General features: G+C 42.9%; 2 protein-coding genes across 2 annotated transcripts; both read right to left on the reverse strand.

Moving 5' to 3' along the window:
* Positions 1-2483: 2483 nt before the first annotated feature.
* LOC147334576 (uncharacterized) lies at positions 2484-4548 on the reverse strand. The gene is made up of 6 exons (XM_086285952.1): positions 4489-4548; positions 4012-4281; positions 3613-3858; positions 3267-3404; positions 3118-3165; positions 2484-2596 (listed from the first exon to the last, which is right to left on the reverse strand). Exons 1-6 carry the CDS (start codon positions 4544-4546, stop codon positions 2484-2486), a joined length of 873 nt encoding a protein of 290 aa, XP_086142078.1. The 5' UTR covers positions 4547-4548.
* A 12498-nt stretch (positions 4549-17046) lies between these two features.
* On the reverse strand, positions 17047-22462 carry LOC147334577 (cell adhesion molecule CEACAM20-like). The gene is made up of 5 exons (XM_086285954.1): positions 22432-22462; positions 18237-18281; positions 17825-18085; positions 17500-17742; positions 17047-17252 (listed from the first exon to the last, which is right to left on the reverse strand). The coding sequence occupies exons 1-5, from the start codon at positions 22460-22462 to the stop codon at positions 17047-17049; spliced, it is 786 nt and encodes a 261-aa protein (XP_086142080.1).
* Between the last annotated feature and the right edge of the window lie 4438 nt (positions 22463-26900).

Consider the following 26900-nt stretch of genomic DNA (forward strand, 5'->3'; position numbering starts at 1 on the left):
ATCTCTTTAGAGGACAATTTAAAGAGGAAAATGAAACCACATATAATTGAAATTTTGCCACATGCCCACAGGCACGGGAGTTTTAGAGTTTAATAAGTCAGCAGCACATTGTAATACCAACAGGAACCACTACATTTGCAGCAGAGGAAATGTTTTTCCCTTCATTACATAATAATGCATGCTCTTCCACAGATTATCAGTCATCAGCAGAGGTGCCAAAGAAACTGCATTAGTACTGTATTATTTAACACTTGTGTTAAGTAATACATGTTCATATGTGTCCATATTTACACTATTCAACCAATGCTGGTGCATACGTGGTGGAATTAGAAGGGATGTTTCTTTTATCATGACAAACACAAATTTCAGTAATGTCTACATTTCAAAAGTTAATTTAATTTAAAAAAACAAGAGTATTGTTAATCCTTTACATAATCACATTTTCTGCTATGACGTAAACATATTAAATATGCTTGATAAATTAGTACATTGTTAAAATCATGTTGCACTTCATCATGAAATATGCTGAAGTTTTTTATCCTTTATATACTGATATTTGGCCTATTAATTATAAGCTTACTATAAATATTCAAGCAGAAAAAAGGGCTGAGCAGCATCTTAATCAATTCCTCTTCTCACTCCTCCAGAGACACAGTTTGACCTTCAAAATTAGCCTGTTTTCTTTGACTCGACTGAACAGTTTCTGCTGCAGCATGAAACAAGCCTGTGCACTAGACCACACATAAAGGCATGCTCAGTAGCAAACTTTGCAGGTGTATTTCACTGCCTACCACAAATTTGGTTCATCTGTTTTGGAAAATAAAACAATGCGACACATTCACATCAGCAGTTGACCACAGTGAGAACCTGCTGTTTACAAGAAATGATCTGCAGCAGTTATTTTGTTTTGAACAGCATTCATGCACAAACAAAAAGAGCAGAAGCAACAAGTGCTTTAAATTCAACTTCTAAATAACAGACAGAAGCGTTTGTTAGCATGTAAACTTTATACTTATAGTTCTTTGTAGTTCAGTTATATACCCAGCAGATGATGTACAGCTTGTTCATTTGCAATAACAATATGTGATAAATGTGGATTACATCATCGATGTCAATTTCTCTCAGATGCGATTTTTGTCTTCATTCAGCTCTTTTTGAGACCTGTCAGATATACACGAAATACAGAAAAAAATGTTATTTTCTTTAAAGGATAGAATAAATTTGTAGTTTGCAGTTTGTATTACACACCAAAATTTACTTCACAGGGCAGCTAATTAACAAACATGATTTTTTTTTGCCATGAACAATAAGTTTTATTAATATTGCCAGTATTTAATATTAACCACGCATCACATATTACATATTATCTAAATGCAACACACAAAGAATAATCAATCAAAGTTCATCTTACCTTTGAGTTTAGTCTCAACCTGGCGTAAGGTGTAGTAAATGGCTCTAGAATATAACATGTCATCATCTAATGGAGAGATACAGCCATAATGAGAGGACAGACGACCACAGTAACATCAGTGATGATGAACAATATTTGCTATTCACTGTTCATTAGGTCTAATTTGGAATCTTAGGAAAATCTGACAATCAAAGGAACATAATGTCACTATTACATCAGAACATGTAAGCAAACTGGTGGTGGTCATAACTGTGGGGCAGGAGTGCCCTAATGTGACCAGCTTTTCAAAACATTTCTTTGTTACAGGGGTGATAGAGACTGGCTGGTTGTAGATGAAGCTGAAAATATTTTGTTTCCTGGGCATCTCTTTGTGCTAAGCAATGTTTAGGTTTGTTCATAAATTAAAGTGGATGTGTTCAAAGTTTATTCTAAACAATAAAAGTTGCACTTCAGGCCACAGTTTTGACCTGCACGATGAAACTCTTTTCATTTGGAGCAAAAGTGTAGAAAGCTCATAGTGTATTATCACTATCACTATCACTGTATTATCACACCTATACTCTTTCCTTATCCATGTTTACAGATACCAGAAAAAACAGCACAGGAAAGCAGAAGTTTTTAACTAAATGTATTTATCTCCTGCTTTTTTAATTATTTTGGTATTATTCCTGAAAAAAGATTTAATTAAATAAGAGAAATAATAAAATAACGATAAGAGAAGAACACAACATTCACAAAACTTATGTTGCCTTGATTTACGTGCTGATGTGCATGATGTGAGCATGCGACAAAGCAAAAGTGATCAATTCAATTCAATTTTATTTATATAGTGCCAAATCACAACAAAAGTTGCCTCAAGGCGCTTCATAGATACAGAGAAAAACCCAACAATCATATGACCCCCCATGAGCAACCATTTTGGCCACAGTGGGAAGGAAAAACTCCCTTTTAACAGGAAGAAACTTCCAGCAGAACCAGGCTCAGGGAGGGGAGGGGCCATCTGCTGCAACCGGTTGGGGTGAGAGAAGGAAAACACAAAGTTATGTGCAAAACATCATGTTCAATAAAATATCTAAATGTTTATAACATAAGAACCAAGTTCTTGAGTTTGTCGTGTGTTGTTTATGGTCACAGTGGTGTAAACAGGTTGTTTAGAGCTATAACCTGAAGAGGAAGAATCATCCCTGGGCAAGGTTATATGTATATATATATATGTATATATATATATATATATATATATATATATATATATATGTGTGTATATATATGTGTATATATTTAGACTCTAAAGCTGTTTTTTGGTAGCCCTGACGCTTCTTTTTCTGGCTTTGTGCTGTGGTTTGACCTAAGACAGTTTTAAATTATCAAAGCATCACCAGTGTCGAAAACAAAAAACCCACATACGACATACTGAGCAGACACAAAAATAATCCTTTTGTGCAGCATATGTCACGTAAAACTACCACACTTCACTTTAGCTTTTATTTTAATTTTCTTAAATGTCAACCTACTAGAAATTGTATCATTCAGTCTCTCAAACAAGTGATGCAATTTTAATCGATTGATACTGATGAAGTTACTCCCACTGTGACCCTGATTTGGACTGGTTAACAACTTTAAATTGATAAATGAATAGAAGGCCATAAAATCGGTAACAAACATGAAATAGAGTAATACAATTGTGATAATTATTTCTCTCTCACCTCCTGGATGGTCTCCATGTGAGTTTGTCGCTGATGATGTCTTTGAGGAAACTGATGAATAGAAAAGAAAAACCCAGCATTAGAAAAAAAAATGAACAGGGAATAGAAGACTATTCTTAGAAATTATGTAAACTGAAAAAAAACTGAATTACCTCTGTGTTTGCAAGTATTAAGAAATCTGACTACCAGCAGTGTCAATATTATCACTAAAATAGGAAACACAATCCACAGCAGGAATAAGTCAGGAGTGGAACTGGAGTCATCTGACGGGGTCTCTGCTGAAGAATATGCTGCAATGGTACAACTTTATAAATATCATAGCACGTGTAATATTTCTGACTTTAAACATAAAAAATTGTAACATCATTTTTATAACATAAACATTTTCATGAAGACCAAAAGAACAGAAATCTGCTTGCTGGCTGCAGTGGTTAGAGTCACATTTCTCTCTCTATGAAGCCCAGACACAGAAATAAGTAAATATAGTTTTAGCCTTACATCTGACATGAAGCCAGCTTTCTGGTGATGTTCCAACACCAGAAATGCTGCACTTGTATCGTCCTTCATCAGACCTGGAAACACTGTTAATTTCCATGTTGTCAGAAGGGCTCCGGTCTATGAGGCCATCGTCTTTGTAGAAATTTGCACTTTGGTTGATGTGAGTTGCCTTGCTTATGCAGCGCAGAGTCACATTGTGTCCCTCAAAAACAGGGAAAACTGGACTCTGTAGGATCACAGAACCATCTGAAGAAAATGCAAAACAGATTTTTTTCTTTTAACTTTTTAAAAAGGTGAATGACAAATAAATTCTGTACCATACAAGACAAAGTGGACAATAAATCTCACCTAATTTTAAAATAAAACTTTTTACTAATTTCACAAATATGATGAACTTACCAGTTATCGTAATGTTGACCCTGTTGCTCCTCTGACCCCCTTTATCCTCACACCAGTACTCTGCACTGTCTGTTACATAAATTTGAGTAATTGTGCATGAAGAGGAATTTGTTTTACTATTACATAATGGACTAAAAGATTCTAACTTGTCCTCAGAGGTTTTGATTCCTCTCAGTTCAGCAGAACCATCAGGGCTCTCACAAACAAAAGATAAAGACTTGAATTGAAAGTGTTGGAGTCTGTTAGGAGTCACACGAAGAGTAGCTGCACCTGAAAATTAGAAACATCACAAGATTAATAGTAAACAGATTAATCAAAATTCTTATAAAATGTGTTAGTAAAAGATGATTAAACTTAAAAGGATTTTAATAAACATCATCAACAGACTTGTAAAATGTTTAAGTCAACCCCAACTTACTCACCCCCAAAAAAGTAAAAAAAGATTATTTATTTTATTAACGTCTCTAACTTACTCACCCCTTTTTTGGGTAAAGCCATTTCGAACATGTGTCCCCAGCAGAATAACTTCCAACATTACTAGATCAGCACAGGAAAGCCATAAATTATATGATGTACAGACATATATACAGTAAATCTGAAAATATAAAAATAAACCTTACAACAATTACTCACATAGTCTGAAGCAGAGAGTTGTAATCACCATGTTGTCTTGCTGCTCACTGACTGAGTAAAAGACTAAAATACAACTGAAGAATATCACTGGGGGAGGGCAGGTTTCCTGTTCCTGTGCAGTTTGTTTAGTCATAATGTCTTATGAGTCTGCAGATTTCAGGTGTAAAAGAGGTCCACCATTACTCGACCTGTTCGTCTGGTTCACTCAAAAATAAATAAATAAATAAATAAATAGGGTGGTTATTACATTTGCTTGAGTCCAATTAGTTGCATGGTCATGCAATATCATAAAATCACACAAGATCTCAAACCATAGGAAAATCAGTTATAATAATCGGTTATAATAAGGCCCAAAATGAATACACACTTCACATAAATGCTCTTGCTATTTATTGTGGTCTAACCTGTCAAGGACAAAAGAGAAAAGATAATTCTGTATCAAGCTTTGTAATCATAGTAATGCTGTTAGTGTTAATCTCGTTAAAATGACGTTAACGCCATAACTGCATTAACGTGTCCATTAGTGAGTTCCCGCCGATCCCCTCGTGCATCGTCCTGGACGGCGTCAATTCGTTAATGAGCTAACCGTGCTAACGCGCTGACGGTGTGCAGCCCCATCAGCGGTAACTCGTTAACGGAGATTTGCCGCGTTAATGCGGTTATGGCATTAACGTCATTTTAACAAGATTAACGCTGTGCCACTAAATCATAGCTTCCCTAATTTTTTTAAAGTATAGAGAGACTGCTCAATGGCGAGGTGGTTAGCACTGTTGCCTTAACGCAAGAAGGTTCTGAGTTCAAACCACAACATGAGTTCTGTGTGGAGTTTGCATGGTCTCCCTGTGTTTGCTTGGGTTTTCTCTGGGTAATCTGGTTTCCTTCCACAGTCCAAAGACATGCTGGTAGTGGGATTAGGTTAATTGGTCGTTCTAAATTGTCCATAGATGTGAATGGTTGTCTGTCTTTCTGTGTTAGTTATGCAATAGACTGGTAACCTGTCAAATTCTCCTATAAATCCAACATACTGAAGAAAAAATGGTGCATATAGTAAGTTTTATGTCAACCACACTGTAGAATGTGTTAAGCACTACATAAAACAACTGTTTAAATCAAATTTTTCATGGGTTGGATGAACTCAATCAAATTAAGTTGGACTCAACTGCAGTAAATAAGTTATTGCACTTGAATGGGAGCAGTTTGGACCAGCTTAATTAATTCATGAATTAAGTTGGAATAACAGAACTGCATAATGCCAAGATAAAGAAATTAATCATTTGGCAATCCTATCCATGGTTGTTTTATGCTCATTCAAACACTTTTTTGGGGGGCTGAAAAACATTAAATAATTGATTTGATTTATTTATTTTTTAAGATTTCAAGCCCATACCTAGCAAACATACACTCATGGAGTCCATGTGAGTACACTGTGGGCAGACCCACAAACCATAGGTGTGGCCTCTGTAGCTGACGGCCTGACCTTAATTGCCTTGAAACTCTGGCTTTGTGTCGAATAATTATGTCTCTTAACTTTAATCACAGTTTGACACACTCTTATTATTTAGGGTGACCATATTTTGATTTCCAAAAAAGAGGACACTTGGCCCAGTCATGAAGAACTTTAATAATACTGTTTGCTTAAAGAAAATCTTAACATATTTAAACGATACCTTCTCTGTCCCCATAGCAGACAGGTCTGGCCCAGATCTGGCATCAAGCTCGCACTTCTGACTGACTGGTGTCATGGCAGAGTGTATGTCAACCAGATGTGCACCAGGTCTGGCAATGATGAAACTATTTATGTTCCAATTTTCCTATTTTAGTTAGAAGACCCAAATGCCATGTTGCAATACTGTACTGTTATAGTAGCCAACATTTCTGTGACGTCGGACTCCGACACATACACACACACACCGTGGATATGGTGACACGCACTTTTTTTATTATATACTGTGGTTTTGGCTTGATGCAGGGGACACAGACACTCCTGCTCAGTAGTCGCTCTCCTTCTTCCTCGACTGTCACTGAAACATAAGAAAAGTCTCAATCAGACACTTGTCCCAAACACCTGTTCAGCCCCGCTTCCACAGCACCCCGGGAGCTCACTGTGCCACCCCTCCTCTGCAGTGGGCCAGAGACCACACCCGCGCCACAGTTTCAAATGCAGGTTTGACAGGTTTGTGAGTGTACACCTTATCCAAAACCTAGTAAGGGTTTACTCATGTTTAGCACTGGGTGGCTGTAGCTCAGTTGGAAGAGCAGATCACCTACTGGTCAGAAGGTTAGTGATTCGATCCCTGGCTCCTCCAGTCTGCATGTCAAGAGTGAGAATGTGTATGAATGTAGTTAGGAAGCACTCAGTTTAGAGAAAGTGTGTGAATGTAACATGTGGTATAGAGCACTTTGAGTAATCTGGGAGAGTAGAAAAGCGCTATATAAGAATCAGTCCATTCACTGTGACAACAGAGATTTGTCATGTTACTTTTGCACTATTATGTTCTGGCACATGTTGTTATTACATGGCTTCATTAAGGTACACATTAGGCTGACATCTGGGCCCAGAGCTGAAACTGTCCTGGGCCAGCATAGGGCCCGCAGTGTGTCTGCAGCTGGCCCATGTGTGGGCGACATCGGGCAAACCAGACCTTGTCATTCTTTGCAGTATGTGGGCGTGTGTAAGCACATTTTGTGGGCCAGATCCGGGCCATACCGATTTTGCTATGTGGGGTGCGGTTAATGAGTGGTAAAATACAAAATGTCATATAGGCTTTTACAAGTCAACAAGGGCAAAAAAACAACTTAAAAACCTCTGGAATTAAATAATGGTACAGAAACAAGGTCTCATAGTTTGTCTGAAAAGCTGCAGTTGCGCTTTGGCATCTTTTAAACATCATCAGCCATGCTGCGGGGCGCTGTCTGTCCCGTCTGTGAGCGCAGAACAACCACTCACAAAGCAGCAGCTTGGGGATGACGTCACACATATGGGTCCTCTGTAGGCCTATAGGAAAACCCGGACATTTTCATCAATCTCAAAAATCCCCCCGGACAGAACGTGAAAAGTGGACATGTCCGGGGAAAAGGGGACGGTTGGTCACCCTATTGTTATTGTCATCCAAAGACCTCTTGTTTTACTCATGTCAGCTTTCCTTGAGCCCCAAGGTTTTCTTCCTCTTTCATGCCACATTATCGTGTTCCTGTTTTTGTCACAGCTGCAGCAGCAGTCCTGTGGTGTGTGGGAAAAGGACTTGAATGCAGGCACTTACTGAGAACCAAGGGAGGTTTATTGTAAATAACGGAACACATAGCAGGGATGGCAAAAACAGAACGAAAGATAACCTGAACTGGGAAAAACTAAAACTAAACAGCAAACCTGAGGAGAGCAAAAGTAACATGAAGGAGGTGGTGAGCAGGGAGAAGATATGGCAGTTTCACGGAGACGTTCACAGATGGACCAGTAACGAGCACATGAGTTCACACAACATAAATACACAGGCTGCATCCCAATTCAGGGTCTGCAGCCTTAAAGTACGCAGCCTTAACGGTCCACAAAGGCCGGAAGTGCGAGGCTTGTGAAATGGGACGGTCTAGCCTCCGTCGCGCTGTCCAGGTTGCCTAGTAACCATGATACTAACAGCTGGAAACGTTTCATACAGCTTTGTTTGACAGAAATGAAGGAGAAAATCTTTTGTTCATTGTTTGTTTGTTTCTACATGAGCTTTGATCATTCTCTGTAAGATTAAGCTCAGCTATTGAACGGCGTATATTTTAAAGTAAAGGCTTTAAAACCAAGTTAGTACAAACTTCACTAATGTCACATGACTTTGCCGACATGTGGCCAACAGTAATGTTTTAATGTTCTTCGTTATTAAACATTTGCACATAAATAAGTGACATCATATTCAGTACTTACTTAAAGTTTACTCTTCGGGCGCCCCTCATCTGCCATTTTTTTTTTGGCAAAATTATCCACACCCACCGCCGCGCTATGCATTCTGGGATATGTTGGGCCACGAAGTCTACACTGCCACATCCTTAAAATTCAGGGAAATGAAAGACACATTTGAGGGCCGCATTTCGAGCAGCCTTTGAATTGGGACAGCCTTCGTCGCGTCGCTGTGACGTAATCGGCCTTAAAATGCAGCCTTTAAGGCTGCAGACCCTGAATTGTCATATCCATTTCATAAAAATGCAGTCCTTTCTCTTAAAGCAAAACATGAACAACACTGACACGTTTTTAACAAGATTAATTAAAAACTTTTTTAATAAATATATTTAATTTATTTTTTATACAAATTTTTCAGATGTGGATATTACTTACACAGTCTGATACAGAGAGATCTAAAATCCATGTTGTTTTGCTGAAGAATGAAGGCAGTGAGTGGGGGTGTCCTCAAACAGTTTTAATATCAAAAAATTTTAAAACTTCATGCAATGCAACAAAGTAGTTTTACAAAAGTAGTTTTCACTTAGACTGATTTGCTCTTGTGGTAATTTAAGCCTCTGTGATTACGTTCATATCAGTGGGTGGAACAAATAACCACTTCAGACTTTTGTTCAGACTGCCTGTACGGGAGAGCTGCCCTTTGTTTTGATTCCCTGTTTTCCTCCGTTTATGTGTTGGTAGGTAGGTTATGCTTCTATGTTGTATATTTTGTTTTCTTTGGGGTTAGGCAAGTTATTTTCATATCAAGGATATTTTGTTTGTTATGTTGGCCTTAGCTCTAACCCTCAGTCTGAACTAGAACATTTATGCTAGCAGGAAATAAACCTTTTAAAACTACCATCTTAGCTCCTCCTTCACTATTTACCTTTATGTTAGTCCCTTCTAACCCCTTGACTAGCGTGGGGACGTAACACTAATACAAAAATATCTTAACTGATGGTTGTATCTGTCAGGCTCAGGAGGGACTCGGAGGCAGACCGTCACTTAAGTTCGTGATTTATTGACACACACAGACACCAGGTGCGAATATATACAGGTGAGGGGGCACAGGAAGAGGGTCTCCGGGAAGCACAGGCACGGGAAGAAGAGGGCTATGTACAACATCCACTGAAGCTCAGGTAGCTCGGACTCCGGCTTTAGCTCACCAACGGCGGTCCTCAGGCTGGCGAGAATCCTGGCACAGAGAGGAAAGGCAGGTGAGTAGTGGCACGACAGAAACTCGAAAAACGGCTCAGATAAGTGATGACACTGACGAGTGTTACACAATAATCCAGCGAGGAAGCACTCTCAGCAGCCGCCTTAAGAAGTGAGTGAGATGATTGCTTGCAGGTGTCCGAGCCAGGGGCTGGAGCCGTCATGACTCCGCCCCGGTAGAGCGCAGTGCAGGGGAGAGAGAGAGATGCAGCACAACAAAAACACTTGTAGCCATACAGAGTCAGCCGAGAAGGCACAGGGTCATGACAGTACCCCCCCCTCAACGGGAGCCCCTCGGCGACCCACCTGGCTTACCCGGATGCCGCCGGTGAAACTCGCGGAGCAGACCAGGAGCCAGAACCGCCGACCGGGGCACCCAGGAACGTTCCTCTGGCCCGTAGCCCTCCCAGTCCACCAGGTACTGGACGCCCCGCCCCCGCCGCCGAGAGTCCATAATGCGGGTGATGTTAAACACTTCCTGCCCATCCACGAGCCGGGCGGGCGGAGGGGGCCCGGAAGGAGGGCACAACGGGCTGGAGAGCACGGGCTTGACCTGGGAGACATGGAAAACATTATGGATACGCATATTGCGAGGCAGCTTCAGACGGACGGATACCGGATTGACCAGGGCCTCAATCTCAAACGGACCGATGAAAGCCGGGGAAAGTTTCTTCGACTCTGCACGAAGGGGAACAAAGTGTGAGGAGAGCCATACCTGTTGCCCAACTGTATAGGCAGGCGCAGGGATCCGGTGGCGGTCAGCGATCTCCTTATTGCGCTCCGCCGTCCGCAGCAGAGCGGCTCGGGTGGACCGCCAGGCCCGGCGGCACCTGCGGAAATGATGTTGTACCGATGGGACGGCATGCTCACCCTCCACGGCCGGGAACAGGGGTGGTTGGTAGCCCAATGAGGCTTCGAACGGCGACAGTCCAGTGGCTGAAGAGGTCAGGCAGTTGTGGGCGTACTCAATCCAGGGGAGCTGCTCGCTCCAAGTGGCCTGGTTGAGAGAGACGACACAGCGGAGTGCCGCTTCGAGCTCTTGGTTGGTACGCTCGGCCTGTCCATTGCTCTGAGGGTGGAAGCCCGAAGAGAGACTGACCGCGGCGCCGATCTGCACGCAGAACTCCTTCCAAACCCGAGAGGTAAATTGGGGTCCCCGGTCGGAAACGATGTCCATCGGAATGCCATGAAGCCGGAAGACGTGGGTGGTGAGCAGCTGGGCGGTCTCCAGGGCTGTAGGGAGCTTGGGGAGGGCGATGAAATGAGCCGACTTAGAAAAACGGTCAACAATAGTGAGGATGGTGGTGTTACCGGATGACGGTGGGAGCCCCGTAACGAAGTCCAGCGCTATGTGAGACCATGGCCGTCCTGGCGTGGGGAGTGGTTGAAGAAGCCCGGCGGGTGGTCGGTTGGGACGTTTGTTCCGGGCACACGTGGTGCACGCCATAACGTACTCCCTGGCGTCCTTGTCCAAGGTGGGCCACCAGAAAAACCGCTGCAGGAAGGTGATGGTGCGGCGGGCTCCTGGATGACAGGTGAACCGGGCAGTGTGGCCCCAGTGGAGTACCTGAGGTCGGACAGCAGCAGGGACAAACAACCGACCAGGGGGGCCCGTCCCCGGGTCGGGGTCAGTATCCTGGGCCTCGCGCACGAGAGCTTCGATCTCCCATGTGACAGCTCCAACAACACAGGTAGCTGGAAGAATCGGTTCTGGATCGGAGTCTCCTTCCGTACTGGAAAACTGACGGGAGAGTGCATCGGGCTTCACGTTGCGCGACCCTGGTCTGTAAGTGATGGTGAAATTGAATCTTGTGAAGAAGAGGGCCCACCTGGCTTGTCGTGAATTTAGGCGTTTGGCGGACCGGATGTACTCAAGGTTCTTATGGTCGGTCCACACGATGAATGGGTGTTCCGCGCCCTCAAGCCAGTGCCTCCACTCCTCCAGGGCCAGTTTGACCGCTAGCAGCTCCCGATCACCGATGCCGTAGTTCTGTTCTGCGGGTGAGAGACGACGAGAAAAGAATGCACAGGGATGGAGCGTACCTTCAAATCGTTGAGACAGAACTGCTCCCACTCCAGAGTCCGAAGCATCCACCTCCACCACGAACGGTTGCCTGAGGTTGGGCTGACGGAGGATGGGGGCGGTAGTGAACTTCTCCTTTAGTAGGGAAAAGGCCTCCTGAGCAGAGAGGTCCCACTGAAAAGGAACTTTGGGAGAGGTAAGCGCAGTGAGAGGTGAGGCGATCTTACTGTAGTCCTTTATGAAGCGTCGGTGGAAGTTGGCGAATCCTAGGAACCGTCGGAGTTGCTGGCGGTTCGGCGGTTGAGGCCAGTCCACCACGGCCCGGACCTTCTCGGGGTCAGGTTTGAGATCCCCCTGAGAGATGATATAGCCAAGGAAGGCCACAGTGTCAACGTGAAATTCACATTTCTCCGCTTTCACGAACAACCGGTTCTCCAGGAGGCGCTGCAGGACCTGCCTCACGTGACTCTCGTGCTCCGCCTGGGACTTAGAGAAAATGAGAATATCATCAAGGTACACAAAAGCACATCGATTAATAAAATCCCTCAGAACATCGTTAACAAGGGCCTGGAAGACCGCGGGCGCATTGGTTAAGCCAAAGGGCATGACGAGATACTCATAGTGTCCGATATGAGTGTTGAAAGCGGTCTTCCACTCATCTCCCTCCCGGATCCTCACCAGGTGGTAAGCGTTTCGCAGGTCCAGTTTGCTGAACACCGTGGCCCCCTGGAGTAGTTCGAAAGCAGAATTAAGGAGGGGAAGAGGGTACTTGTTCTTTACCGTGATCTTGTTGAGGCCGCGGTAATCAATACATGGCCGGAGCGTCTTGTCTTTCTTTGCAACAAAGAAGAATCCTGCCCCCACGGGGGAGGATGACGGGCGAATTAACCCAGCAGCCAGAGAGTCGTTGACGTATCTCTCCATGGTTTCCCTTTCGGGCTGTGTGAGGCTGTAGAGGCGGCCAGAGGGGAGAGGCGCCCCAGGGAAAAGATCAATGGCACAGTCATAGGGCCGGTGTGGTGGAAGCGAGCCCGCCTCATCCTTACTAAAAACTGCTGCGAGGTCATGATAGACGGAAGGAACCGAAGACAACTCTGGTGACTTTGAAGGCTTCCCGGGGGGGGGAGAGGGAGCAGATGGCGTGGCGGCCCGAAGGCAGGTCATGTGGCAGCCCACACCCCACCCCATAACTTGCTCCTTCTTCCAGTCGATGTGTGGGTTGTGTTGTGAAAGCCATGGATAACCTAGTACGAGCGGGGTTACTGGAGCCTTAAACACGCAGAAACAAACGTTCTCAACGTGGTTACCGGAGAGAGTGAGTGTGACAGGTAGGGTGACGTGCGTTATGTCAGGCAACCGGTGACCAGACAGGGCGGACACGCGGAGAGGATGAGGCAGTGGTCGTGTGCCAATGCTGAGCTTGGAGACTAGCGACGCATCAATGAAATTCTGTTCTGCACCAGAGTCAATTAACACAGAGAGGGAATGGGACAACGACCGGAGGGTGAGTTTAGCAGGCAGCAAGAGACGGGGAAGAGGCTTGTTGCTGGACAGGTCGCCCACCAGTACCCTCTCAATTACTGGCGGGCGCCCCCTTTTGCCAGCGCCGGGCAGGCAGAGATGTAATGCCCCTTGCGACCGCAATACAGACACTCACCCGCGGAAAACCGGCGTTGTCGCTCCGCAGGGGTGAGTCGAGAACGTCCCAGCTGCATGGGTACCTCCTCCTCAGTTCCAAAAGCTCTAGCCTCCCGTGCGTCGGGTTGGGGCTCCCGAAAAGCCAGGGGCTCGCGAAACTGCTGTCTTCGTGAGCTCTGGCGCGCCCGCAGGCGATCATCCACCTGAATACACAGGGACATCAAAGCATTTAGAGAAGCAGGAAGCTCACGCATCATTATCTCATCCTTGAGCTCTTCGCGGATATTATTTAACAGAGTGGTCTTCAGGGCCTCAGGTCCCCATTTGGTCTGTGCAGCTAGAGTCCAGAAATCAACAGAAAAGTCAGCCATGCTTCGCCTACCTTGCTTCAGATTAATCAAACGATAGCCAGCTGCCTCTGTACTAGAGCCTTTATCAAACACCGACTTGAAGCGCGACAGGAAGTCGTCATAAGACATTCCGGGGCAAGCCTGCAGCTGGGCCTGGGCCCAGGCCAGGGCTCGATCACGTAGTAGCTGGGTGACGTAAGCGATCTTAACCCCGTCAGAAACAAACACATGGGGCAGTAATTGAAAGTGCATAGAACACTGCAACAAAAATCCCGCACATTTTCCCATCTCCCCAGAAAAAGCCTCAGGTGAAGGCAAAAGCTTATCCAGCGAAACCGCGGAGGCTACCGATGATACCACGCTAGCAGCCTGGGTAGCTGTGGCTGTTGTAGTGACGGCAGGAGCGTGCGTTACCTGGGGAGGGGCCGCGGGAGGCTGGTCCTCGGCCAGCGGAATCCGTTGGGCGAAGGCCTGCGTTAGAGACGCCACGTCTCCGCTGAGCTTCACCAGCATTTGCTCGTGTCGGTGCAGAAGCTCCTCCAGAGACATAGGGGCTGTCGCTGCCGAGGCTGGGCCTGCTGAGTCCATAGCGGTGGCTGGATTATTCTGTCAGGCTCAGGAGGGACTCGGAGGCAGACCGTCACTTAAGTTCGTGATTTATTGACACACACAGACACCAGGTGCGAATATATACAGGTGAGGGGGCACAGGAAGAGGGTCTCCGGGAAGCACAGGCACGGGAAGAAGAGGGCTATGTACAACATCCACTGAAGCTCAGGTAGCTCGGACTCCGGCTTTAGCTCACCAACGGCGGTCCTCAGGCTGGCGAGAATCCTGGCACAGAGAGGAAAGGCAGGTGAGTAGTGGCACGACAGAAACTCGAAAAACGGCTCAGATAAGTGATGACACTGACGAGTGTTACACAATAATCCAGCGAGGAAGCACTCTCAGCAGCCGCCTTAAGAAGTGAGTGAGATGATTGCTTGCAGGTGTCCGAGCCAGGGGCTGGAGCCGTCATGACTCCGCCCCGGTAGAGCGCAGTGCAGGGGAGAGAGAGAGATGCAGCACAACAAAAACACTTGTAGCCATACAGAGTCAGCCGAGAAGGCACAGGGTCATGACAGTATCATTACAGAAATACAAGAAAAAAACGTAAATATTCATCTTGTTCATAGTTTACAGTCTGTAGACTATACAGATTGTAAACTATGTACGGAATTACACCAATATTAAATGAGCTATCCAAACAAATAAATACATAATGAAAAATAACCTGTTTTCTTAGTGGCACAAGAGAAATGTCAAGAATGCATATAGAAGCAACTAATAGTCAATTTATAGTTACAGTTATAGTATAATAACTGTATGAAAAATCCTCAACACAAATTTGTTGCTTCAGTTCTTCCTCTCTTTAGAGCTCTGTCAATTTAAATCTACAGGGTGGGCCATTTATATGGATACACCGTAACAACATGGGAATGGTTGGTGATATTAAAGTCCTGTTTGCGGCACATTAGTATATGTGAGGGGGCAAACTCTTCAAGATGGGTGGTGACCATGGTGATGCAGAAAGCTTAATAGTCTCAGAGTCTCTTCCTTTGTAGGTTTATCCTGTTATAGCCACACAACTGTAATGAAAGCCGGTGAACTTGTACTTTTAAAGGTATCTACAAAATAAGAACAACAATGACACACAACTAGTTGTGGGGATGTGAGTATATGCCCCGCTGATATATAGGCCCCGCTGATCGTGCTGTAACAGTGGTCTAATGTCCTCTCCTCTCTGGTCGGGCATTTAATATACTGCTTGTATTTGGGAAGCTCATGGCTCAGATTGGCTTTGTTAAAGTCCCCAAGAGCAATGATGAGAGAGTCCGGGAATGTCCGCTCCATGTGGAGAATCTGCTCCACGAGTGCGCTCTGAGCTGCCTGCGCATCTGCGTCTGGCGGGATGTAAACAGCGGCCAGGATGAATGAAGCAAACTCCCGCGGAGAATAAAACGATTTTCAGTGGATAAAAGGGCACAAAAAAGGGCACAAATTCAAACCAATACTTAAGAGCTGGCTGTAGTTTAGACTTTTTACTTGCATGAAATGTTTTTACATGTTTGTGTTTTGCAACTTTGACCAGGTATACTACAGGTAGTACATATTTTTGACAGAACACTGATAGGTTTGTAGCATAAACCTATTCGCTGGAACGTTAAGGACAATTCAACTACACAGCAAAAAAGCATTAAACACCAAGTAGGCAAAGTTCTTCGTGTTACTCATGCATGAGGGAGAGAACCACGACAAGCGCCGTTCGTTCGCTTGACCCCAGTCGCTCTCGTCCGCTCCCCCGTAACACTGCTCTTTTATTGAGGTTACATGAATATACATAGGTTCATTAACATATGACGTCTACATACACACAAAGAGTACCTTGCCTGTGCGTTGTGTAAGTGTGTGTGTGTGTGTGTGTGTGTGTGTGGTCAGAGTGTGACCCCATAAATGACTTCCCTAACCCTGCTGGTTTGGAAGTCCAGCAGTTCATCTAAACAAAAGGCACTTATCCTAAAACAGATAGAGACACGTTTATCCTACCATAAAACAATAAGAGAAGGTATGCCCTCTCCCATGCTCCCAGAATGTGGGTGTGAATGCCAGAACACTGGCATTCACACCAAGCCTTTGCAGACTATTAAGGATCACACATCCTATCACTACACAATCGATTATACACCTCTAAGCATATATGGTTAAATATTTCTAAGCATAAATGACAATAAACAATACAAATCTAACAAATACAAATGCAAAAAAATATATATTCACAAGTACTTTTAAAAAGGATGAGTTTAACTGAGAATATTGAATAGTAACAAATATGAATAAGGAATGAGTATGATTAAAGAATAAAATACACAAGGTGGCATAATGAAACGTTTCAGTGCAGTTAAATCAAAGGTAACAGGTGTCAAAGTCTATATACGGTATAGAGAAAAAGCAACAGTGTGACTCCTTTACAGTTGTTTAATGGAGTTATCGTGGTATTTTTACAGACATTACCCAGATTGACCCGTCAACCTTCCAACTGGTGTACCATCCACTCTACCTCAGCCACAGCACCTTGTATTCTCAGGCAGTCCCACATCCAAGTACTAACCAGGCCCGACCCTGCTTACCTCCAGATTTCAGACAAGATGGGACATGCTCACGATAGTGTGGCCATACACCCATATTAATCACTTTCTGTTTTCTGTTTGTGCTGTTATTCATATTCGCTTGTTTCCTGTGCAATGACAGTTACATTTACATGAAGTTGAACATGAGTTAGCTGTTGTAGCTCCAATTTTCCCATGGTGAAGTAGACCCAGCAGCAGCAGCAGCAGAGCCACCAGCATGATGGTGAACACAGTCCGTAAGATGAGGTAAACATTACAGCTGTGCTCTGAAGAGTCAATGAATGTGATGAAAGAATCTGTTTAATCACACAAAGCAGGAGACTGAAGTAAGTCGTAGTCATTGGACTAGAATTTATGCTGATTTTGTCTGAAAGAATAGAAACCACAGGTTCCACCAAACCACCAAAGGTTCCTAAGACTGACACATAACTCAGTTAAGAGTCACTACATGATTCCGTTGTAATACTGGCATTAAAGGGGGGGGGGGGGGGGGGGCAGAAAGAAATGATAAACAGCTCTTCAGTGTCTGTGTCAATGTCTAACCTGTGACATTCAGCCAGCTTTCTGGTGATTCAGCTCCTGAAATGCTGCACTTGTAAAGTCCTTCATCAGATTTTGAAACTTTGTGGATGGTCACAATTCCTTTGGAGCTGCTGCTGATGTTGAGTCCATCTTTGTAGAAATCTGCTGTGAACGTGGAGGAATTCATCTTGCTTCTGCAGCTCAGAGTCACATCTTCTCCCTCCATCACAGGAACAACAGGACTCTCCAGGATCACAGAACCAGCTGAATACCCATGTGCATAATTCTTTTAATGAAAAGTTGTTTTTGAATATAACAATATATTGTTTACTTAAACCAAACATACCAGTGACAGTGATGTTGATAATGTTGCTCCTCTTCCCTTCTCTAGTTTCACACCAGTGCTTTCCACTGTCGTCTACATAAATAGCGTTTACAGTGCAGGAGGATCCTGTTGCTGTCTTCTTATTGCTGTTGCTACATGATTGTATTTTATCTTTCAACTTATGTAAGACATTATGATGAGAGACTCCCTCACAGTAAAAAGTTACTGGCTCATATTCAAAGAACTGTGATCTGTTTGGAACAACACGAAGAAAAACTGCATCTGAGACAACAAAAAAAAAAAAACTATTTACTTTTGTTTTTGAAAAACCAAAATATGCGACTATGCTAACTGAAATTAAAAAAAAGGAAATCACAAATTGATAAAAACAAATTGACAAATGTTCATGTCAGTTTAACTAGCTGTTACTTACCAACTCTCTGATCATGTGCAAAAAACATCATCATCCAACTCATCGCTGAAAAGACAAAAAACAAAAGGATTGCACACACACACAAATTAATCGTGTTAAAAATTTTAATCGTTTTTTTAATCAACCGTGATGGCGGATTAATTTGTATTAACACGTTAATTTTGACAGCACTAATATATATATATATATATATATATATATATATATATATATATATATATATATATATATGTGTGTATTAGAGATGGACCGATCCGATATTACGTATCGGTATCGGTCCGATGCTGACCTAAATTACTGGATCGGATATCGGAGAAAAATAAAAAATTTAATCCGATCCATTAAATATCACGAAAGCACCTCGCAAAACTTGCAACACGCCGTAACTCACCTCAGAACGTTAGCATGTCGGAACAGTATGCATCACGTGATAGAGCGGCTGTGGCATGCGGGACCTGTCGGTGGTCTGGATAGCATTTGGAGCTTTGCTAGCAACCCGGCATTTCATCTCCGATAAAGTTATCCCCGAGAGAAGTAAAGCAAGTGTGTAAGTCCATCTCTGAATGTTTGTAAAGCATTCCTGCCTTAAGCTTAACAAGCAAACTGCCTCATCTTGCTGCTACTTCAATCATGAAACTGATCAATGATCAGCTGATCGGCTTTTCTGTCGCGAGTCCGTCTCTCTTGTTTGTTTTTGGCCCACTTTGCACCAGAAAGAGGAAACCAGCGGCTGAACAGCAGCAGCACGTTTAAGCTTGATAAGCTGTTGTTAGAAATTATTTAATATTACTTTCTACGCCAGGATCTTTTTCTACGTAGCTGACGCTGGTAACTGTGCAGGGGCGGATCTAGCAAAGTTTAGCCAGGGGGGCCGATAGGGCATTAACTGGGAAAAGGGGGCACAAAGACATACTTTTCTTTCTTATTCTCATTTAAAATGTCGAGCTTTTAATAAATAATTATCTGACACCCAAAGTTTTAATTTGATGTAAAAGGAATAGAAGTCAATTACTGTATATAGTGACTATTAAGTCTAATATATATACCCTAGTAAGCTATAGTACTTTTTCCTTTGGGAAGGTACCATCTGTGCAGTCTGCAATTTTGTTGAAGAAAGATGTTGAATCTATTTAATATTTCTTGAAAAATAATTGATTTCTGTGCATTTTTTTTCACACTGCATCAAATTAAGGTTGATTACGTCGATTAAGCATCATGAGGTGGAGCGTGAGGGGTGGTTCCCTATTTTTTATTTATTTATTTTTGTTGTTGCTGGGAGTTGGAACCCTATTAGTTAGGTTGCTTAATATTTACGCTAAGTACTCTTTAAAATACCAGAATAGGGAGGATGGTGTAGGTTTAAGTTTATTAGATTGATCAGTATTGCTGAACTATGAAATATTTTTTTTGTATACAGGTATAACAGAATAGCTTTAGTGTAGTTGTTGTTTTAAACTTGAGTATGAACTTATACAAAATGCAGCAAGATATTTAAAAAACAGTTTTGTTGATTAAAAAACACTATATCGGATTCATATCGGTATCGGCAGATATCCAAATTTATGATATCGGTATTGGTATCGGACATGAAAAAGTGGTATCGTGCCATCTCTAATATGTATATATTAGAGATGGCACGATATATATATATATATATATATATATATATATATATATATATATATATATATATATATATATATATATATATGGAGACGGAGCAATACTGGAAGAGCATATGGGAGAAGGATGCAACCCATAACGGCAATGCTCAGTGGCTAGAGGATCTGAGGGCTGACCACAGCGACCTCCCTGAACAGGGTCCAGTAACCATCACAGTGGCAGATATCCAAGAAAGGGTCTCCAGTATGAAGAGTTGGACAGCACCAGGGCCCGACATGGTTCACGCCTACTGGCTGAAGAAGCTGACTGCACTCCACGAGCGTCTGGCAGCACAAATGAACCAGCTGCTAGTTAACGAGAGACACCCGGAATGGCTAACTGAAGGCCGGACGGTCCTGATCCCCAAGGACCCCAAGAAGGGACCGGTCCCCTCCAACTACCGACCAATAACCTGCCTCAGTACTACATGGAAGCTCCTGTCAGGCATCATATCGGCTAAGATGAACAGGCACATGGGTCAATACATGAGCGGGACACAGAAAGGAATTGGCAAGAATACCAGAGGCGCAAAACACCAGCTACTGGTAGACAGAACAATCAGCCGAGACTGCAAGACCAGACTGACCAACCTGTGCACTGCCTGGATTGATTACAAGAAGGCCTATGACTCAATGCCCCACAGCTGGATACTGGAATGCCTAGAATTGTACAAGATCAATGGGACCCTAAGAGCCTTCATCAGGAACTCAATGGGGATGTGGCGTACAACACTAGAGGCCAACTCCAAGCCCATAGCACAAGTCACCATCAAGTGCGGGATCTACCAAGGAGATGCTCTGTCCCCACTGCTGTTCTGCATAGGCCTGAACCCCCTCAGTGAGATCATTAACAAGACTGGCTACGGATACCGACTACGGAACGGAGCAGTTGTCAGCCACCTCCTGTACATGGATGACATCAAGCTGTATGCCAAGAGTGAACGAGACATCGATTCACTGATCCACACTACCAGGCTATACAGCAATGACATTAGAATGTCGTTCGGACTGGAGAAGTGTAGTCGGATGGTATCAAAGAGAGGGAAGGTAGTCAGAACTGAGGGGATTGAACTACCAGAAGGCAACATTGCAGACATAGAGGACAGTTACAAGTACTTGGGGATCCCACAGGCGAATGGGAACCATGAAGAGGCCGCTAGAAAAACTGCAACCACCAAGTACCTGCAGAGGGTCAGGCAAGTCCTGAGGAGTCAGCTGAATGGTAAGAACAAGATCCGGGCCATCAACACGTACGCCCTGCCCGTGATCAGGTACCCTGCTGGGGTAATAGGCTGGCCAAAGGAGGAGATAGAAGCCACTGACATAAAGACAAGAAAGCTCCTTACCATGCATGGAGGGTTTCACCCCAAATCCAGCACCCTGAGGCTGTACGCTAAGCGGAAGGAAGGGGGCCGGGGACTGGTGAGTGTCAGCACCACAGTCCAGGATGAGACAACGAACATCCAAGAATACATTAGGAAGATGGCCCCAACTGACCGAGTGCTCAGTGAATACCTCAGGCAGCAGAAACCCAAGAAAGAGGAGGGAGACGAGGAACCATCATGGAAGGACAGGCCCCTGCACGGTATGTACCACCGGCAGATAGAGGAGGTGGCTGATATCCAGAAATCCTACCAGTGGCTGGACAAAGCTGGACTGAAAGACAGCACAGAGGCACTAATCATGGCAGCACAAGAACAAGCTCTGAGCACAAGATCCATAGAGGCTGGGGTCTATCACACCAGGCAAGACCCCAGGTGCAGGCTGTGTAAAGATGCCCCAGAGACAATCCAGCACATAACAGCAGGGTGCAAGATGCTAGCAGGCAGGGCATACATGGAACGCCATAACCAAGTGGCCGGCATAGTGTACAGGAACATCTGTGCTGAGTATAACCTGGAAGTCCCGAGGTCAAAATGGGAGATGCCCCCAAGGGTGGTGGAGAATGACCGAGCTAAGATCCTGTGGGACTTCCAGATACAGACGGACAAAATGGTGGTGGCTAACCAACCGGACATAGTGGTGGTAGACAAACAGAAGAAGACGGCCGTAGTGATCGATGTAGCGGTTCCGAATGACAGCAATATCAGGAAGAAGGAACACGAGAAGCTGGAGAAATACCAAGGGCTCAGAGAAGAGCTCGAGAGGATGTGGAGGGTGAAGGTAACGGTGGTCCCCGTGGTAATCGGAGCACTAGGTGCGGTGACTCCCAAGCTAGGCGAGTGGCTCCAGCAGATCCCGGGAACAACATCGGAGATCTCTGTCCAGAAGAGCGCAGTCCTGGGAACAGCTAAGATACTGCGCAGGACCCTCAAGCTCCCAGGCCTCTGGTAGAGGACCCGAGCTTGAAGGATAAACCGCCCGCAGGGGCGTGCTGGGTGTTTATATATATATATATATATGTATATATATAAAGGTTTCTCAACATGAAATATTTCAAACAACACAGTGATTTGACAAAATTACTAACTTAAACAGAATCCTTAAAGTTTAGCTTAATAAATAGTTAATGTGATAATGGAGAAAGTACTCACTGAGTCGGATGCAAAAAGCTCTGACCCCCATGACGTCTTGCCGGTTGTGAACAACTCTCTTCCTGTGTGGCTAATTTATGCTACTGAAACAATACTTGGCATTTAAAAATAGCTTTGAAAGAAGCAGAGATGCTGCTGTTGTTGTCAAGCCTCAGTGTTTCAGGCCACCATCAGGGAAATTAAGCTGAAAAACTAGTTCATACATTTATTATTTCCAGGCTGGACTACTGTAATTCATTATTATCAGGATGTCCTAAAAATGCGCTGAAAAGCCTTCAGTTAATCCAAAATGCTGCAGCAAGAGTACTGACAGGGACTAGAAAGAGAGAGCAGATTTCTCCTGTTTTGGCTTCCCTTCATTGGCTTCCTGTTAAATCCAGAATTGAATTCAAAATCCTGCTCCTCACATACAAGGTCTTAAATAATCAGGCCCCATCTTATCTTAAAGACCTCATAGTACCGTATCACTCCAACAGAGTACCTCGCTTTCAGACTGCTGGCTATCTTCATTCCTAACATATTTTAAAGTAGAATGAGAGGGAGAGCCTTCAGTTTCCTGGCCCCTCTTCTGTGAAACCTACTCCCAGTTTGGATTTGGGAGACAGACACCCTTTCCTTTTTCATAAAGCATATAGTTAGAGCTGGATCAGGTGGCCTGATTACTTTACTTTTAACAGTAAAATATGGTGGTGGTCAATGATCTGTGAAATATTTAAAATTGTTTGATGATCTGAAACATCTTAATGTGACAAACATACTAAAAGAATAAAAAAAAAAAAACAGGGAGAGGCAAACACCTTTACCACTACTGTGTGTATGTATGATAGTATAACATTTACTACTATTTAAATCAAACTACATTTTTTCCTTATGTGTTATTTGTTCATGATTTGACCTTCGGTTGAGTCTTTAACCTTTTACTAACAATGTTTTTGTTTTTTTGTCTTTTATCTAACAACGTTTATCTTTAACTATGCTTTTTAAGTGCGCAATCATTTTTATTATATTTATTCAAAAATAATAGCAATATTAATAGTGTGTTTAATTAAAGATTTGTGTTAAAATAAAAACGCATGTCAGAAGTTGTACTTCATGACATGGGCGATCGTGGCTCAAGAGTTGGGCGTTCGCCTTGTAATCGGAAGGTTGCCGGTTCGAGCCCCGGCTTGGACAGTCTTGGTCGTTGTGTCCTTGGGCAAGACACTTCACCCGTTGCCTACTGGTGGTGGTCAGAGGGCCCGGTGGCGCCAGTGTCCGGCAGCCTCGCCTCTGTCAGTGCGCCCCAGGGTGGCTGTGGCTACAATGTAGCTGCCATCACCAGTGTGTGAATGGGTGGATGACTGGATATGTAAAGCGCTTTGGGGTCCTTAGGGACTAGTAAAGCGCTATATAAATACAGGCCATTTACCATAACCATTCTAAGCTATGTGAGGAAATTCACAACCCTCACTGTCACTAGATACAGTATATCTATATCTGTCTAAAAGAGGTGCTTCAGACTTACACCCTATGTGGTTTACATTTGGAGCGTAAGTTCACTAAGCTCAAATTATCACTAGCATCTGCACATTTATAAATATCACATACACACTGAAGAAACATTCAGATGGTGCACTTTTTTTCTCCTTGTGACTTAATACTGTATAAATAATATTGTGCTACTGTTGTTGAAAAATGCTCAGTAACATATTTTCCCTCTTCTTGTTTTTTCCTTACAGCAGCACATGTTGCTCTACCTGCATTTACTCTGCTGGCCTCTATGGACATGGAAAAAACACTTTGCTTTCAAAACTTGGACTACTCTATTCGGACAATACATCTCTTGGGCAGAGAATCATCTCCTAGATATTATCATCGTAATTATTATTTCAGCTGCTGTAATAAAATAATTTCTTAAATATAGGGCAGACAAAGTATTTGTCATAAACATTACAACCGAACAATAAAAATGAACAGAAATATTACCACTACATCTCTGTTCTGACCTGTTTGAACCTCAGTTATGCCTTAACCATCTACTTCTGTTGACTGACAGAGCAATGCGCAAGAAAAATGTACAAGATTACAAACATTACATGTCAAAAGAAATTAATTAGCACATTTTTCCATGTCACAATATTTAAGGTGCAGTGACTCCCTTACTTTGAAAACAAGGAAAAAAAAAAAAAAACTACACTACACTTTTAAGCCACTCGTCTAGCTTTGAAAATCTGTACATGTTCGTGTTTGTTTTGCGGCTTGGCTTGATGAGATGTCCATCTTTAATCAGCTGTGAAGGTAAAGGAAGCAATTTTGTTTCTGCTGCTCAGAGTCACAGTTTCTATAAATTTTAATCAAAATGAATCATTAAATATTCTTTCTGCAAAAGTATCAGAGCACTGACGTACTGTTGCTTCTGTTCCCTCCTGAAGTCTCATATCAGTACTCTTCACTGTCATTTGTATAAAGAGTTTTAATCTTGCGGGATGATCCTGTTGGTGTTCTCTTGTTTGTTGTGTTACATGAATTATTTTCCCTTTGGATTTATGCACAACTTTACAATTAACAACTCATTTAAAGTGAAATATTATTGCTTCATATTCAAAGAACTGCAGTCTGTTTGGAAAAATACAAAGAGACACTGCATCTGAAACAAAGAAAAAAGAAAGCTTGAGTTTAGAGTGCTAATCTTAAGCAGTATTTAAAAGTTATTTCCTACAAACAGATGTAAAAACTTTATTTAAAAAGTGCACCAGCAGTCATTCATATCACATGTGCATGTAAAACATATTTTAAAACAGCTCAATATCTCACCTGTGACATTAAGCTCACTGTCTACTAAAACTGCAGTGCTGTATCGAAATAATGAACAAGTAAAATATTTTTTTTAAGTGTATCAAAAACTCATATGATGATTAATCATCACAGGACAAGGTTCACAAAAATCACAAAAAAACAACAACAACTCTTCTTCTGAATTGCTCTCTACTCCAAAATGCTTAATGACGTTCATCTAGATAAGTAAAGAGCTGGGACTCACCAACTTACTGTTTCTGTATACCCAGAAGATTTACTACAACTTTGTGAAGTTTACACATGTACAAGACATGGACGTGGTGACAGCACTTCTTTATTTTGACATTCGGTTTACTGTGGGTTTACAATGGAACACAGACACTCCTGCTCCGCTAGCACGTCCACTCTCCTTCCTCTCTGACTGTCACTGTGAACATATGAAGAGTCACAATCACAGGGGGAGGGGTGCAACCGGCCAGAGACCTCACAGACTTGTTGACTTTTACCGATATGAGTAAATATATCATCACATCTTATAACTGGACCTATGTCTTAAGGTTAAAACAAACAAAAATGTCATATTGTGGAGGTAAGCATCAACGACACAGAGCTCTCAGTTCTCACTCCTTTATTCGTCTCTCAACAACAACAACTGAGCATATCGCGCCACAAAACACAGGAACACACTTCCTATACACTGGGTGTGAGTGGAGCCCTCTAGTGGTCCACCACAATATTTTAAAAACATTTGTTACTTTTTTCCATCAAGTGGAAAGTACTCGCATAGATGCACAGAGCTCTGACGTCCATGTTGTCTTGCTGCAGACTGACGAAGGCAGCATTAACTGAACTGTAACAGCAGTGAGCAGAGGTATTGCTAATTGCTAATAAATACATCTTAACATCAAATATTTTTAGGACTTTTAGGACAATGCAATGCAATAATCAAGTTTTATAAAATAACTCTCCAAAAAAGCTGAGTTAACTCACTGTTTCAGTTCACTATCCTTGGCCAGAACAACAAACTGGTTCAGACTTATGTTCTGTTTGGTGCAACTTGTATGCAGACCATGTCATTAAGTTCAAATCATGTCCAACTGTTTTCTTGCACATGATAATGTTTTGCTTGTACTCAGATGACCTCTAGAGTCACCATGTCTCAATCCAGTGGAGCATCTTTGGGATGTGGCAACTGTGTGATGCTTTTCATGTCAATATGGAACAAAGTCGTTGTGCAATGTTTGTTTGAAGTGTTTATGTGTTCAGTATTTTAGCATCTTTTACAGTAATCATTGCATTTCTTCATTGCAGTCAAACTCTGCCATCTGCAGTGCATCATAAGACATTATAACATTTACTTTTTTCAGGCATTGAAAGGTTACATGTAGTTTGACACCGAGCCAGAGGTGGCAAAAGTACAGACATTCTGTAGTTAAGCAGACATACAGATACTTGTGTATCTGTAAAATTACACAGTTATTCAACCTTTTTACTCAACTAAAAGTGAAAGGGTCATGAATCTGAAACACACTCAAGCAAGATAGTAAAAACTACCTTCAAAACTTTCTACCAGACATTTACTTGCAAAGCTAAGTGAACCTCGTGTTATATTAATGTAATAAAATTATATTAGTACAATGGAGTACAAACTACAAACTTTACTTCAGTCTAATTTTTTTGAATCAGTTACGTTT

This window comes from Aulonocara sp. 'chitande type north' Nkhata Bay, linkage group LG3 (genome assembly GCF_057382095.1).
Source record: "Aulonocara sp. 'chitande type north' Nkhata Bay isolate Kocher_YH1m ecotype deep benthic linkage group LG3, A_spYH_male_GT1.1, whole genome shotgun sequence".
Lineage (NCBI taxonomy): Eukaryota > Metazoa > Chordata > Actinopteri > Cichliformes > Cichlidae > Aulonocara > Aulonocara sp. 'chitande type north' Nkhata Bay.